This window comes from Theropithecus gelada, chromosome 4 (genome assembly GCF_003255815.1).
Source record: "Theropithecus gelada isolate Dixy chromosome 4, Tgel_1.0, whole genome shotgun sequence".
Classification (NCBI taxonomy): Eukaryota; Metazoa; Chordata; class Mammalia; order Primates; family Cercopithecidae; genus Theropithecus; species Theropithecus gelada.
In genome coordinates, this window is record NC_037671.1 from 166,889,947 (window position 1) to 166,905,255 (window position 15,309).

Sequence of the window (15,309 nt, forward strand, 5' to 3'; positions counted from 1 at the left end):
ACTCGGGTGATGACATCATTATGAGCCCAAAGCCAGAATTATGCAATATACTGATGTAACAAGCCTACACATGTACCCTCTGAATCTAAAATTTTTAAAAAGTAATAATTTGCACAGATAATCCTCTACCTGCTTACTTTGTTAACAGAGCTACTAAGTGTTGACTGGATCTCCAAAAACAAAAGCTCCATATTTTTAAGTTATTTAATATCTCTGAACCTCAATTTCCTCATCTATAGAGATAATAACAAGACCTTCTTCAGAGGTAAATTTACAATGAAATTAACAAAGCCTAAGTTCAGGGGTCTCACATGATCTGTTGTTTCTGCAAAATTTTCAAAATCATGTACTCTTTCAAATAAAAATACCTTACCCAAAATTGCATAACTTCATACCTTGCCAAAATTAGATCCTTCTCTTGTTCACCTCAGTGATTACATTGATGACTAAATTAGATAGTACATGTAAAGCTTTAGGACTATGCCTATAACATAGAAAACACTTGATTAGTGTTCACTATCATTATTATTATCAAATATTTTAATTTGTATTTATTCTAATTGTTATATACAATTGAATATGTTATATCTTAAATATCATGAGTTGTGGGTGTTTAAGGAAAAGCTTAGTATACTAATAGAGTCTTCTCAATTCTGGAAAAAGAAATAGTATGAAATATATTTATTTAAATATTAGATTTATTGATACATGCTTTTAAAATGGTAGTTTTTAAAATGCAAGCAATACATTTGCATTTTCCTAAAAAAAAAAACACATTCATTCAGAGAAAACTGTGGTATCATGCAGGAAAAGCAGAAAAAAACTGCCTAAGTGTGATCCCACATACTTGTCAGTTGGATATTGCAAGAGAGGATGAGTAAATGGTTGAACTCACCGGAATTATACAAATCTTATCACATCTATACAAAATCGTCCAAATATTCAAGGATTTAGCAATATACTAAGATGGCCATGCAAACTTGTGAGTTGTAGTTTTGCAATTTGAGACATATGATACCTATTTTACATTCATAATATAAATCATATTCATATCATACCTATTTTACATTCATAATGTAAATCATATTGATATCATACCTATTTTATAATTCATAATATTAATTTCATTATATCTGTTAATCACATACAAGTTACAGACATGAATTATTTCTATAAATTATGATTAATCACAGAATCACAATAAATACTGATGTGATTAAGCTCCACCTTTGAATTTTTTATTTTCTTCAAATGAAGGATGTGTGTGGGTGTGTGTGTACATATATGCATATATATATATATATATACATACACACATACATGCAATAGTTGTGAATTGAATGAAATTCACCAGGACAATCTGACTTGTATTTCAAATAATAGGAGTTTGAATATTACCTTCACTGAATCATTGAGTCAATATAGAAATTTATTTCATGTTTCGAGATAAAATGAACCCTAAGAGAAATATGCTAGAATTGGCTTTAGCAACAGCCTAAATACTAAAGCAATGTTAAATTATACATATTGCATTGGTTTGGGGATCATTTTTAACGTGAAATACATATAATGTACATGTGTGTATGTGTGTGCAAATACATATATATACACACATATATGTATTATATGTAGTAATTTAAAGTCTTTTCTCCTATTCTAATGATTAGGAAATGAAAAGAGAAAAAAATAAAGTCTAGTGTAGAGAAAAAATGTCTTGCATTTTCTGAGTCAATCATGCAATTGCCTAATAAATTAGCTAAGCAACAGCAAGAATAGGATAATTATTTAGTTCTGATCTGCTGAATAGGAATTTTAACAGTTACTAAGTTCTCTCCAGGTAGTGAGTTGAATGGCCAAAATCACAGTGCCATTTCCTGCTTCATGCTGTGCCCATTTAGTAAAACAGAATTGGTCACCATGTTCTTAGCATTGCTTTTCAGAGATGTCATAGGCACTGCTGAAGAGCTGAGTAGGTAGCTGATTCCACTCTCCTGATAGGACTTCCTCCCACAGCAGAGTTGGCTGTTGAAATGCCTCCTGAAGCTTTCACTGAGTAGGTAAAGAGCAAATGGGTTGACACAAGAATTGCAAAAACTGAGAACCCGGGCAACTAAGGTGACAATCATGTGGCCTAGAGATGGATCAATCTCATTATAGTTGAAAGACCGATACATGTAAAGGATGTGGTTTGGGAACCAACAGAAGATGAAGCAGCCCACAAAGACAAGCACAATTTTAGCCAGGCGTTTCCGTGTTTCCATCTGCAAATGTAAGAAATTAATCCCATTGGTTAAAGTGAAAATGGAATCAGCCACATCCCAACTTTATCAAGTCGGGAAAGAGCAAAATTTACAGCATGATAATACATCCAAAATACATAAATTATTTATTTTCCTCACCAAAATGGTAATGGATTTTAACAGTTTGAGAAAGTTTATTTTGGTCTCTACATTATTTGCATTAAAAAATATTTGACAGCTTATACAAAACTAGGTGGTAAATTAATAAATGCTATGTCTTCATATTATTTATTTATTTTCTTTTTGCTTAATGCCTCATTGTGTGTAACATAAATATAAATCATTTCTGTTTGTATTAAATCCACTAAATGAATAAATCACAGAATATATTCTAATGAGGCAGGCCTTGACCCTTTTTTTTTTTTCTTTTTTTTTTTTTTTTGAGACAGAGTCTCGCCCTGTCGCCCAGGCTAGAGTGCCGTGGAGGGATCTCCTCCGCTCACTGCAAGCTCCGCCTCCCGGGTTCAAGCCATTCTGCTGCCTCAGCCTCCCGAGTAGCTGGGACTACAGGCGCCGGCCACCACGCCCAGCTAATTTTTTGTATTTTTAGTAGAGATGGGGTTTCACCTTGTTAGCCAGGATGGTCTCGATTTCCTGACGTTGTGATCTGCCCGCCTCAGCCGCCCAAAGTGCTGGGATTACAGGTGTGAGCCACCGCGCCCTGCCAGCTTGACTTTTTAAAACTACCACTCCATAGGAAAACAAAGCAACTTGAGATTTAAACTCCTGACTTACACAAATCAAAAGCATCTGATATAACTGTGAGTCCTGTAAACATTACTGTATTGTCACATTTACAAATAAAAATAAATTTTCCTTCTCCATAAAATTTACATATTATGTTTACTGTTTCTAAGAGGGTACTCAGAAATGTAATAAATAAACAAAATTCAAAGATTGGGCATCAATATTTTTTAATCTAAAAGCGATTTCCTAACTTCAGTAGTTCAAGGGGTAGCTTATATCTGTCTAATTTGTTTAAATATTTAATTAAGGCAATATGAAAGTGGAATACTAATTTATTGAAAGACATTCGTTGTAGGTATCATAATATCTTCTGAGTGAATACTATTGGTCGTCAACTAGAATATTCCAAAGAAGACTGGAAAGGTTTGGGATTGGAACACATCTAATGGTAGGTAGCAGTACAGGGGTGATGGAGGAAGCAGAGAAAGGTGGAACTGAAGAGGAACCCAGGCCAGGAAGCAGAATGTGATATTCCACATGGATCCCAGTGGCATAAGTTACGCGACCCAACAATCAATCCTAAGAAAATCAAATGTGAAATTTATCTTTCTAAGCAGTGTCATCCCTTGCAGGTGGAAGATGAGTGCAAGAATGTCACAGTGGTCTATACTTGGAGATTCAAGTGCACAGGCAGGCTGTTGGCATTGAGATTATTTCTTAGCAGATGTCAAGACCCAGTTGCCCTGCCAGAGTTTATGGGTCCCAATAGGGAAATTCACGAAAACAAGGCAGACAGGCCAAGGCCATTAAAAAATTCAAAAGTGAAGCAAGGGCTGTGTATATGAGAAAAACTCAACTTTAGAAACCAAAAGCAAATACTCAAATACCTAACTGAGATACAGATTGGATCACAGGGCTCAGATAAAATAACTGATTATATAAAATAGAAAGCACAGTGAGACAATGATCTGAATACATTGCCTGACTGACGCCAAATATTTAGGTAAAATCTGTGAATTTATCAATGCCTTCATAATTGGGTGATTTTTTAAGTCTTTAAAGCTGATGTTGATCTTTGATGCTGATGGCCACCAATTCATAAAGGTTACCTTCCATGCAAGAAATCTTTACTAGTTTCTGCTGCTGCTAACATACCCAAAGCCCCAGCCTAATGCTCCATCTATGTTCCAGTAAATTTTAAATGATCTGTGATTCAATTTCTTTGCTTTTAATTTGGAAACAAGCATCAGTAACTACTCTGTACCTGCAAAACCCATTAGAAGTTCTTTTCTAGCTGTACACAAATGTGTAACCAGACACTCTTTCTCACAAGAACACTATTTCTGTCTCTTTGTGTATTAACACAGTTGATTTTTACCTTAAATTAGTAGTGCATATTCTTGAAGAAAGAAAAAGTACATAAGGTTCATGATGTAATTTTTAAATGAGCATATTATCTTTGTAGGGAAAGTTACAACTTTGAGTTGGGTCACATATTGCTTCAACACCAGCCCACCTTTGGATTGCACCTTTGGGTTCCTTTTCTGCTACTGCTGCTATTCTCCTCATCTCTCATTCTGACTTCCACCCAAATCCCATCCCCAGATTCCAGGCAGTGTCCTATAGTCCTTTCCTGGTGCATCCTTCTTCTATACTCCCTGCCATCCTTAGTGGGTTAATGGGAGAAGAAACAAGAATTAAATTAATGTGTGCTCATATGTGAAATTTTTCTGGTTTATTATGTTGTTTGTTACATAAAATTCTGCATGTAAAACAGGTCTTTCAATACATTAATTTCTAATGGTGGAATGTCAGGTCTTATCACAGATCCAGATAAATGATAAACTGAACCTAAGTGGGCCTTTGCGGGGCTCTGATATGACCATATATTAGAGTTCCCCACATATCCCTTCTACTTAAGGCCTGTGAAGGCCCAACTCTGTAATCATCAGTCATAGGATTAAAAACCCACAAAATAAAACAATAATAGCAGTTACTTGTTCTGACCAGCACACCACCAACCCACACCTACCAAGCTTACCTGTTTTTTGGTATGTTCATTGTATTCTCCAGGAAGATTGTGTGCACTCTTAATTAAGGTCTTTGCAATATGATAATAATAAATGCTAATAATAGCAAGTGGTGTGAGGAAATAGACCAAGAAAATGAGTACTGAATGAATCTTTGGATGTAATTCATCTGTTTGAGGGTAGGGGATACATGCTGTGAAGCTGCTATTATCCAAGCTACTGATGCGTGCCACTTCTGAAAACACTGCTTCGGGAACTGCCAACAACACGGAGACCACCCAGATACCCATGGCCTTCACACAGGTCCACAGCACTGCCCCTGACGTCTGCATGTCCATGGGGTTAACGATGGCTCTGTACCTGGGAAAATGATACATCTCAAGTTATTCCAGAAAGAAAGAAAGGAAAGAGAAAAGAGAAAGAAAGAAAAGAAAGAAAGAAAAAGAAAGGAAGAAAGGAAAAGAAGCAAAGAAGGAAAGAAAGAAAGAGAGAAAGAGAAAAGGAAAGGAAAGGAAAGGAAAGGAAAGGAAAGGAAAGGAAAGGAAAAAGGGAAGGAAGGAAGGAAGGAAGGAAAGGAAGGAAGGAAGGAAGGAAGGAAGGAAGGAAGGAAGGAAGGAAGGAAGGAAGGAAGGAAGGAAGGAAGGAAAATGAAGAGAAAGACATCCTGCTTAGTAAGAGAGATGCCAACAATATTCTGTCTTTGTAGCTCAAATTTATTTATTCCCTGGCTGCTTAAAAGTGTATGTAAGACCTAAGATTCCTGGTGCCTCTCAGTCTACAAGTCATTCCACTACTTATTAGCACAGAAAACAGGAAGGGAGAGAAAAATATTTTAAATTGGCATTTCCTAAATCCTAGTTATTTCATTTCCAAAATCCTGGACATTTGTTTACCTCTTAAATTCTTCTAAATCTATATATGTTACATCTATCATAATATATTGAATACCAAAATATAAGATGTTCACAAAATAATGTTATTCAATCCTTCCTTGATACTTTCCCATAACTTCTGAGTGTGAACCCTTTCACTCTTTTTCTAAAGACATTAATGAATTTTAGAAACTAATCTAGATTGGTCATACTGTATTTTGACAAAATAAAATAAATAAAAGACTAATCTAGATTGGGATTTTCTCCATAATCCAATAATAAGGACTGAAAAACTTGAAAGCAGAACAATATTTTGTCTTTATAGCTCAAATTTATTTCATGTCAAGATCCCATAAAGTTATTTTCTCCTCTAACCTAAAATATTAATGACAATATACCAGCAATGTACTAGTGATAAAGGAATCACACTCCAGGACACAGTAAACAATCCAAAACTTTCTGCAGCTAACTCAAACACACACATTGAGTAAGGCAATGATGATGCAAATAATTCAAAATGGTATGTAAAACTCGAATTTTTTATATTTCTCTTTAAAGTATTTCAAATGATAATATACCTAGCAAATAAGATGCAGTACCACATGATTTTAGTTAGACAAATCTGAATTATTACCCAATCTCTGACATTTTTTGGAAAATCACATTTATCAAGCAGAACTTCACCTTCTTCTTGATTTTAATTTCTAAGATATTCTGTAAGCTTTACTTTCCATCATTTTTTCTGAATTTTAAAATTTCTATCATCTTTTGTTGATATAAGTTCCTATAAGTTTTTTTATGTTTTCAAATTTTTTTATAGTGTCCTATTCCTATGTTATATGTGCACATTCTTGCCATATATCTTTTTTTTTTTTTATGACAGAGTCTCACTCTGTCACCCAGGCTGGAGTGCAGTTGCCTGATCTCAGCTCACTGCACCCTCCACCTCCCAGGTTCAAGCAATCCTCCCACCTTAGCCTCCCAAGTAGCTAGGACTACAGGCATGTGCCACCAAGCCTTGCTAATTGTTGTATTTTTGTAGAGACAAGGTTTTGCTATGCTGCTCAGGCTGGTCTCAAACTCCTCCTGGGCTCAAGTGATCTGCCCACTTAAGCCTCCCAAAGTGCTGGGGTTATAGGTATGAGCTACTGCAACCAGCTCTTGCTATGTATCTATAAAACTAATATAGAAATAAACATTTAATCTCTTTCCAGCCTAGTTCCAGATTTGTTTGTTTGTTTGATCTCTTTGTACTGTAATCTCTCCCAATAAATTTGCATTATTATTGACTGACAATTCATATTTAAGAGGAAAGTACCAAAAAACTGATTGCAATTTCTTTTTTCTGTGGAAGAAGACAAGGAAAGGGCAGAGAGGTTATCACTACAAAAAGATCAAGCCTTCTTTCTAGATTATCAAAAACTGTGAAGGGTATTCTGAACTTTCCTCCACATATTTAAAAAGGAGAAGAAAATGTCACTTCTCTACCTCATATCTAAGCACATGTACTATTGTAGAGGTACTGTCGTAGTTTACTTGGGCTGCTCTAATAAAGTACCATACACTGGGCAGCTTATAAACAACAGAAATTTGTCACAATTCTCAAGACTAGGAAATCTAACATAAAGGCATTGAGAGATTCAGTGTCTGGTGAGGGTCCCCCTTTTTTTTACATAGATGGATCTTCTTGCTGCTTATTCAAATGGTGGAAAGGTCAAGGGTCTCTTTGGAGTCTTTTATAAGGGTGTGAAACCCATTCACGCGGGCCCCACTCTCATTACCTAATCATCTCCCAAAGGCCCACCTCTTAATGCCATCATCTTGAGGAGCAGGATTTCAACATATGAATTTTGGCCAACATAAACATTCATACCAAACAGGCATTATAACCATAAAAGATATAGAGAAATTTTAAATAGAAATTAAAACAATAAATCTCTCATTTTGACAAGATTGCTAGAAACGGATGCAAAAATCTTGGTTTAAGGAAAGCAAGAAACCTAGCAGAAATGTTGGCCTTTCCAACAAGGAGGATTATGAGCCACCTCCTGCAAGAAAAGGATAGACCCCAGTGATAGTCTCTAAATGATACACATTTGAATAAAAGGGCAGAATTGAAAATCCTACAAAAACAGAATTATAGTTGAAAATACTATAAACACTTACCAAAATGTTATTAGTACTGAGACATAGCTTACGATTGTTGAAGAAAATGTTGTATACCAATTGTGTGTATCTTAGAATTAAAAAGCAAAAATTAAAATGAGATAGTGCAAATTAATGTGGGCATGTTTTATCATGCTTCCTTCAAATATTTATAGAAATGTGAGGAAAAGAATTTCTTAGCATAAAAAGTGTTTCACTGTGTATATTAGCATAGGAGGTATGTGTAAAAAGGTATATTTTCCCTTACAGATGGTCTCAGGAGGATATCCCTAACTGAAAACTAAATACTAGAGAATTTTGATCAAAAGGCATATAAAGAGAAAAATAATCACTATTCATGTATTAAATCTCAATAAACAAATAGATTTCTTCATCAATTCTTATTTTTGATCTCGTTTGTAACATCTGCATAGTTTAAATTTTAATGTAAAGAGATAATTACATTTAATCATGAAACAAAATACCTAATAAAAATGGGATCTTTTTTAGCTCTTATAGAGTCATCATAGCATCTCAAAAATCTCCATCTACACTAATCTTTCTAATGACGCTACCCAAAATTTCTTTCTTTCTTTCTTTTTTTATTAAACTTTCATCTATCAGGCAAGGAATAGGTCCACAAAAAGTCTGAGTGTAAACTGTATAATAAGAGAAAGGTCTTGCTCACTGTTATATCTCTAATACATAACACAATGCCTGGCCTGGCCAATAGAGTCCATAGGGTCTCAATAAATGGTTGAAACTATAGGCTGGGCAACAAGGAGATCCTTGTTAGGAGCAATTGTGGTAGGAGTTGTTGGGTATTATGTTGAAGTGGGAATGGCGATGACAAATGGAGACTGAGTCTAATCCAGTGATGCCTAAAATGCATCAATATTCAGAAAAATCTAGAGAAGTAAAAAAAAAGAGAGAGAGAGAGAGAGAGAGAGAGAATATGATTAGGCTTCTCTGTAGACTTACTAATGCAGAGTCCCTAGAATGTGAAGTGTGGGATTCTGCATACTAAGATTTCCAGGTGATTCTGATGATAAGCTGGGTTTAGAAACCATGTTTTAAGAGAGTTGTGTGCAACAGTGAGCATCTTTGCCACAGGCTTCCAGCAAGGCTGTCCAGTGCAATGGGTGCACATTCAGCAAAAGAATGGATAGTATCCAGAATCCAGCAGAAATTAAGTATTTGAAGAATCAGATGCCTGCTCTTTAATTATGATATGTCACATCATGAGGAAGACATGAATCTTATTTTGCAAATAAGGAAAACACCACCTTATGGCCATGAGTTTTGTGCTGTTTTATCATTTTTCTCCAACTAAAACATTTGGATGTAACGGATACATGGTTAGCACCCAGGAACCATAAACCCAAGTCTGATGCAATCCCTCCTTATTTGTAGTGTGCCCCAAAAGTTTCAGATCAAGATAGATGGATAATCTTCAAAAGCTATAAGCAACATATAAATTATGGCAATATTATGAATCTTGTGAGAATTATACAGTGCCTTTCTAATTCAGTGTGTGAAATTACTTCTAAGTATAAAAGAAAGAGATAAACTAGAAGTGTTCAAGATCAATGAGTAAAAGATATCTAATTTATTCGAGTCAAATATAATAACCTTTATTCAACAATAAGCCCTGTAAATTCAAATTAAAAACTAATAAATTATGTGCAGAAACTACAATGGATTCTGTTTCTATGGTTATATAAAAATAACAACAGAGCATTTGTTATGGAAAGCAATTTTTTCTTTTTGAAAAGGCAACTAGAAAGCTCTCAGAAAAACCTATGACTCGCATTTTGTGAAAGTATGGATCATTTTATATTTTCCAACTTTTCTTTTCCCCACCCTTGATTTCCTCCCTTTTTAGTCCTGCGGTGTGTTGTTTGTATCTTTATTTTTAAGCTGCCTTAAATTCTCCTGTCACAAGTTTGATATGGTTTGGCTCTGTATCCCCACCCAAATCTCATGTAGAATTGTAATCCCCAGTGTTGACAGAGGGACCTGATGGGAGGTGACTGGATCATGGGGGCAAATTTCCCTTTTCTGTTCTCGTGGTAGTAAATGAGTTCTCGTGAGATCTGGTTGTTTGAAAGTTTGTAGCACTTCCCCCTTAGCTCTTTCTCTCCTGCTACCATGTGGAGACATGTTTGCTACCCCTTCACCCTTCTGTCATGATTCTAAGTCTCCTGAGGCCTCCCCAGGCATGCCTCCTGTACAGCCTGTGGAACTGTGAGTCAATTAAACCTCTTTTCTTTATAAGTTACCCAATTTCAGGTAGTTCTTTATAGCAATGTGAGTAATACAAAGTTGAACAAAACTAAGTTTAACATAAACAAGTCATCACTCTAGTATTATAGGGTGAATGTGAACTATTCTTCTAAAGAGTTAGAAGCACACTCTTGGTGCCAATCTCACTACCAATTAAGAGACTGAGAGGCAAGGGCTATGGAGCAAAGGAGAAAACATCATCTCCAGTCAGGGGCAGCTGGTTAACCTGAACCTGAGCTTCAGTTAGGAGTTTTGATGAGAAAGCAGCAAACAGTTAACAGCATGCCCTCCCACCACTGGATGAAGACTGATGGAAAAGTCCTATGAATCCTAGGGAGTGTTAGACCCAGGGCCTGTATCCAATCTATTTCAGTATCTTAACAAATAATTACACTCAATAGAATGTCTGTTTGCATTGAAATAATATAAAAATAATATTAATGATTCAAGAATTTGTCTACTGACCTAGTTATGGAATAAAATCTGATTATCCTAACCAGCGCATAAAAACTTTGATTTTTTATTAATAATTATTAATACAATAGAAATTTAATCAGATTTGGTAAAATATTATTTTTACATTTAATCCAACATTGGCTATTTGATATCAGAAAAAAATGTCACCCAATACATTAAACTAATATTAGTTTATTTTTTATAGTTTTTATAATTTGTATTTTAAAATTTAATTTATAAGTGCATTTTGGTTAGCATATAAGAAGCCAGAATAAAGAATTGATATCTAATTTTATATTCGTTAATACATGAAATTATAAAGTTTACAGTTTAGCACTAGGAATCTGTGAGAATTTTTCCTATGAAGGAAAAAGGAAAACTCCATTCCTAAGAGTTATTAGCATTTTAATAATGTGCCATCAGAGGCCAAAAGGTCTTCAAGAATCAAATAAATAACATTCCAAATTTGGAAATATAGCTACTCATAGATAGAGGAGATCACTATAACACCAACCATAAGTAAATATGGCTTATGGGGCGCCACCAACCTGATGTCACAGCACACACGTCCCAATACTCCACGGTGGAAGGTGGGAATGTGTGTGTGTTTGTGTGTATGTGTGTATGTATAAAACTGTTAGAAACATCATACAACATAAAATATAGAAATACTTTTAATCAACTACTTTATGTAAACAAGCAAACAATGTACATTTTCAAAATTGTAAGAAAAATGTCTATCAAGATAACAGTAAAAAATGATAATAAATTAAGATCACCACTATCACCACTTCATACCATGCACTGTCTCTCCTCCAGCCATACTGGTTATGATGATGTGCCTGTGAGGCACGACTGCAGTGGGCACAAATGCTGTTGCCTAGGGATGTGTCTGCTGAAACTCCTTGGAGGAGTATGGAAAGTCAAGGATTAATAATCACAGACACCAGTCAGGCGCGGTGGCTCACACCTGTAATCCCAACACTTTGAGAGGCCGAGGGAGGCAGATCACTTGAGGTCAGCAGTTCGAGACCAGCCTGGCCAACATGGTGAAACCCTATCTCTACTAAAAATACAAAAATTAGCCAGGTGTAATGGTGTGCACCTGTAGTATCAGCTACTCGGGAGGCTGAGGCAGGAGATTTGCTTGAACCCAGGAGGCAGAGGTTGCAGTGAGCCAAGATCATGCCCCTACACTCCAGCCTGAGCGACAGAGCAAGATTCTGTCTCAAAAAAGTAAAATATAATAATAAACACAGATACCAGTGTCATCTGACCACCCTTTGGCCTTATCAAACAAAGTGATTTAGGCCTCGAGGTGGATTCAAAATATTTGTGTTTTTCATTTTAGTCTCTGCAATCTAATGATACTGACATCTGACATCACTGAAGTATAGAATAAGAGTATCCGCTTCACGTTAGAATATGCTTTCTGAAATCTAATTATCTTCCTGATTTTTACTATGTACTGTGATCTCTATTTTTTAACTCTCTACTGTTACTTTATTAGGCAAAGACACTTAGGCCATGTATGAAGACAGGATACATATACAAATAATTGAATTTATTGTTTAAAGACTCTAATAACAGAGTTTTGTTTATTTGTTTATTATAGTTTTATTTTTGGAACTACTACTTAATTTTGAATTCAGGGCACTTTTTTATTTTGCAGTTACATTTTATGATGCTTTTTCACTGTAATAAATCTCATGAATCAGCTCCTGTACTCTTTTTTTTTTTTTTTTTTATGTTTGGGTGCTTTGTTTTAAACTGAACTTTTAAGTCCGCAGGTAAATAAAAAATACTATTAGTAATTTCTTACACCCAGAATTGTAATAATGTGGATTAATGGTGAAGTGTTCAGACTTTAAATGGCGTTCAAACATGTTGGCACCATGATGGCTAGCTGTGTGATCATAAAAATGGTACTGAATTTTTAATCTCAGTTTTCTTAGCTTTAAAGTTTTTAATTTAAAAATAATAGTGCCTATCTCACAGCGTTGTGAGGATTGAAAAATCACACACACACAAAAATAGCACTGTGCTAAGTGCAATTAATCCTACAATTGATTCCACATCCACAAGAAATGTAAGAGGTTATCAAGTACTAATCAACTACTGATTGCTATGCTCTAGAAGAAAAACAGAAGTGTAGACAATATATAACAAACCATTTCCAACCCATGTTAAGTGAATCATGGAAAATATTGCATAACTTCATCAACAGTTACTCAGGTTTCCTAGTTTATATTTCCTGAACACACTCGTAGACAAGTGTAGCCTACAGACCAAGTAGAAGAGGCATCTCACTTTTCCTTATCATTATTACTAAATTATTCATTCTGTATTCATGGAGTATACGACACACAAATGAAACAGAAAAAGTCAGTAAATATATGAGGATTATTATTTTTCTCTGATCTTGGCCAGGGCAAATTTACCTGTGTAAATCGTCATGTGTCGCCATGACAATAGATTGTAAAACCTAGTGTGAAATAAACTCCAACCCTGGGTCTTATTACCAATGCCATGTCTTTAAAATGAAAGCATAATGATAGTAATTTAAACTATTGTGGTTGCTAATCATTAAGATTTATTCTAATCATTAAGTAGGTTTTTTAAACTTTCTAGGTAAAATAAGATTGCATAAAGAGGGGCAGCTAAACTAGTCATGTTTTTGCTTTGGAATTCAGAGAAAACATTTTAAAAGATAATAGAAATGCTGCCACATAAACAAAATTAGGTACATAATTTATACAAAAAGCACCTAAATTTCCAGGAGTGTGGTTTTCAAGAAAGTGAATCACTTTCAGTTTCTCAAGTCTCTGTTGAATGTCGTGTTTCCCTCAATGAAGATTAACTCTTCAATGCCAAAGTAATATTCCAGTATTGTTGCAAATACCAGGAAATTCAGATACAGATTCATTTTTCATTAGCAATTGAATATGTAAATTAAAGAGGAGAGTGAATACCAACTTAATTATCCAAGTTAATTGTTTATCTAAATAGTTTAAGTCAGTCCTCCACTCCCACTGAGGCAATTAAAGCACAGCTCCATGTAAAGATAGCTAACTTTGCATTTTCCCTCACCCCTATCCAAACATTCCCTTCTGCTTAAATGGACCTGGAGTCAGGAGACTTGGATTTTCCTCCCTTGTCTTCCATTAGAAATTACATTCCCTGGGCCTCAATATGCACATCTGAAAAATGACAAAGTTGAACTAGTTGATCTGCAAAAAGACACTTCACACCCTTAACATATGTGAAAAGCAGATTTAATATCAAAGATGTATTTTGGGTACCTATCTGTGGGGGAAAAAAAAAAGTCTCTTAGCTTCAGGTATTAAGAAGAAAGTGAGAAGTCATCTGCTTAAAGAATATTTATTAATGTAATTGGTTTTACTTCTACAAAATAGTAAAATTCAGTTAATAAATGTAAGTAAGTTCTCCTCCTACTTGAAAAAAAATCAAAATTAAATATTTCCCTAATATTAAGCAGACATTCTTACCTATTAGATTCTTATTCTACTGCATAAAGGAAAGTACACTTACAAGATTTTAAGCACACACAACAAGCTTCAACAAGATACTCTTTTGCACATTTTTTCTATAGCTTTTCTATGAAATAATATTCCCTAAGTGTCAGGAGTCAGACTAGAATATGCAATTTTAAATGCAATTTTGTTTTTTAAAACATAGTAATTTTCATATATTTTTCCAAGCCTCACATCTCAGTCCATTTTAACTCTGTTTACTCTGCTTCCCAGGTACACACTCTCTCCCTCTCTTCCTCTCAACACCCAACCTTTCCTTGCGTCCTTCTGCCAGTAGGTGCATTCGGGTGAGTCTTCTCTCCCCGCCCCTCTCCACGACTTTTCCAAGCCACCCACAGCTACCTGTGCTCTTACCTGTCGGCGCTGAGGGCAGTGAGAGTGAACACGGAAACCCCCACGGAAGTGAGCTGGATGAGCGGGATCAGTTTGCAGCCCACCTTGCCAAACATCCACTCGTCGAAGAAGTAGCGCGAAGCGTCCACCGGGACGCAGGTGAGCAGCAGTAGCAAGTCCCCGGCCGCCAGGTTAGAGATTAAGATGTTGGGGACGTTCCTCATGGCGCTGTTGGTGACGAAGATCTTCACCAGCATGATGTTGCCCAGCAAGCCCACGGTGATGATGAGCAGGTAGAGGGACGGGATCACACAGCGGATCACCAGCTCCGCGGTAGTCCCGTCCGAGGCCGGCAGGAAATCCCTTTCCCACCTCTCTGGAACTGAACCGCTCTTGTTCGCGCCGGCGGTCACTGAGAGGTTGGAAAGAGACTTAGAGTGCATGATCTCCTTTCCAGCAGAGTCCGCTGGAGTTTTCACGCACTCCGGTGCCCTGAGGACTGCACGCCCACGATTTGGGTTTAATCGATGTTCCTCCCTTTCCCCCCTGCAATTTTACTGCCCGCGGGGCGCGCGTCACTGCGCCCCGTCCGTAAGCGTTCAGGACCTGGGGAGGGTTCTGTCCACACACTCGGGAGCTCCGCTTC

At 36.1% G+C, this 15,309-nt stretch overlaps 1 protein-coding gene across 2 annotated transcripts in view; it reads right to left on the reverse strand.

Annotated features, from left to right (window-relative positions):
- Positions 1-683: 683 nt before the first annotated feature.
- NMBR (neuromedin B receptor) overlaps positions 684-15,309 on the reverse strand; it is a 74,864-nt gene continuing 60,238 nt past the window's right edge. The window contains exons 1-3 of one of the 2 annotated variants that reach the window (XM_025382067.1): positions 14,685-15,245; positions 5,029-5,377; positions 684-2,261 (exon numbers count right to left, since the gene is read on the reverse strand). In XM_025382067.1, the coding sequence (XP_025237852.1) occupies positions 1,860-2,261; positions 5,029-5,377; positions 14,685-15,106 (1,173 nt within the window). In that variant the 5' untranslated portion in view covers positions 15,107-15,245 and the 3' untranslated portion in view covers positions 684-1,859. Of the gene's footprint in view, positions 2,262-5,028; positions 5,378-14,684; positions 15,246-15,309 lie in introns of those variants that run through there. The other variant, XM_025382069.1, reaches the window with a different exon arrangement.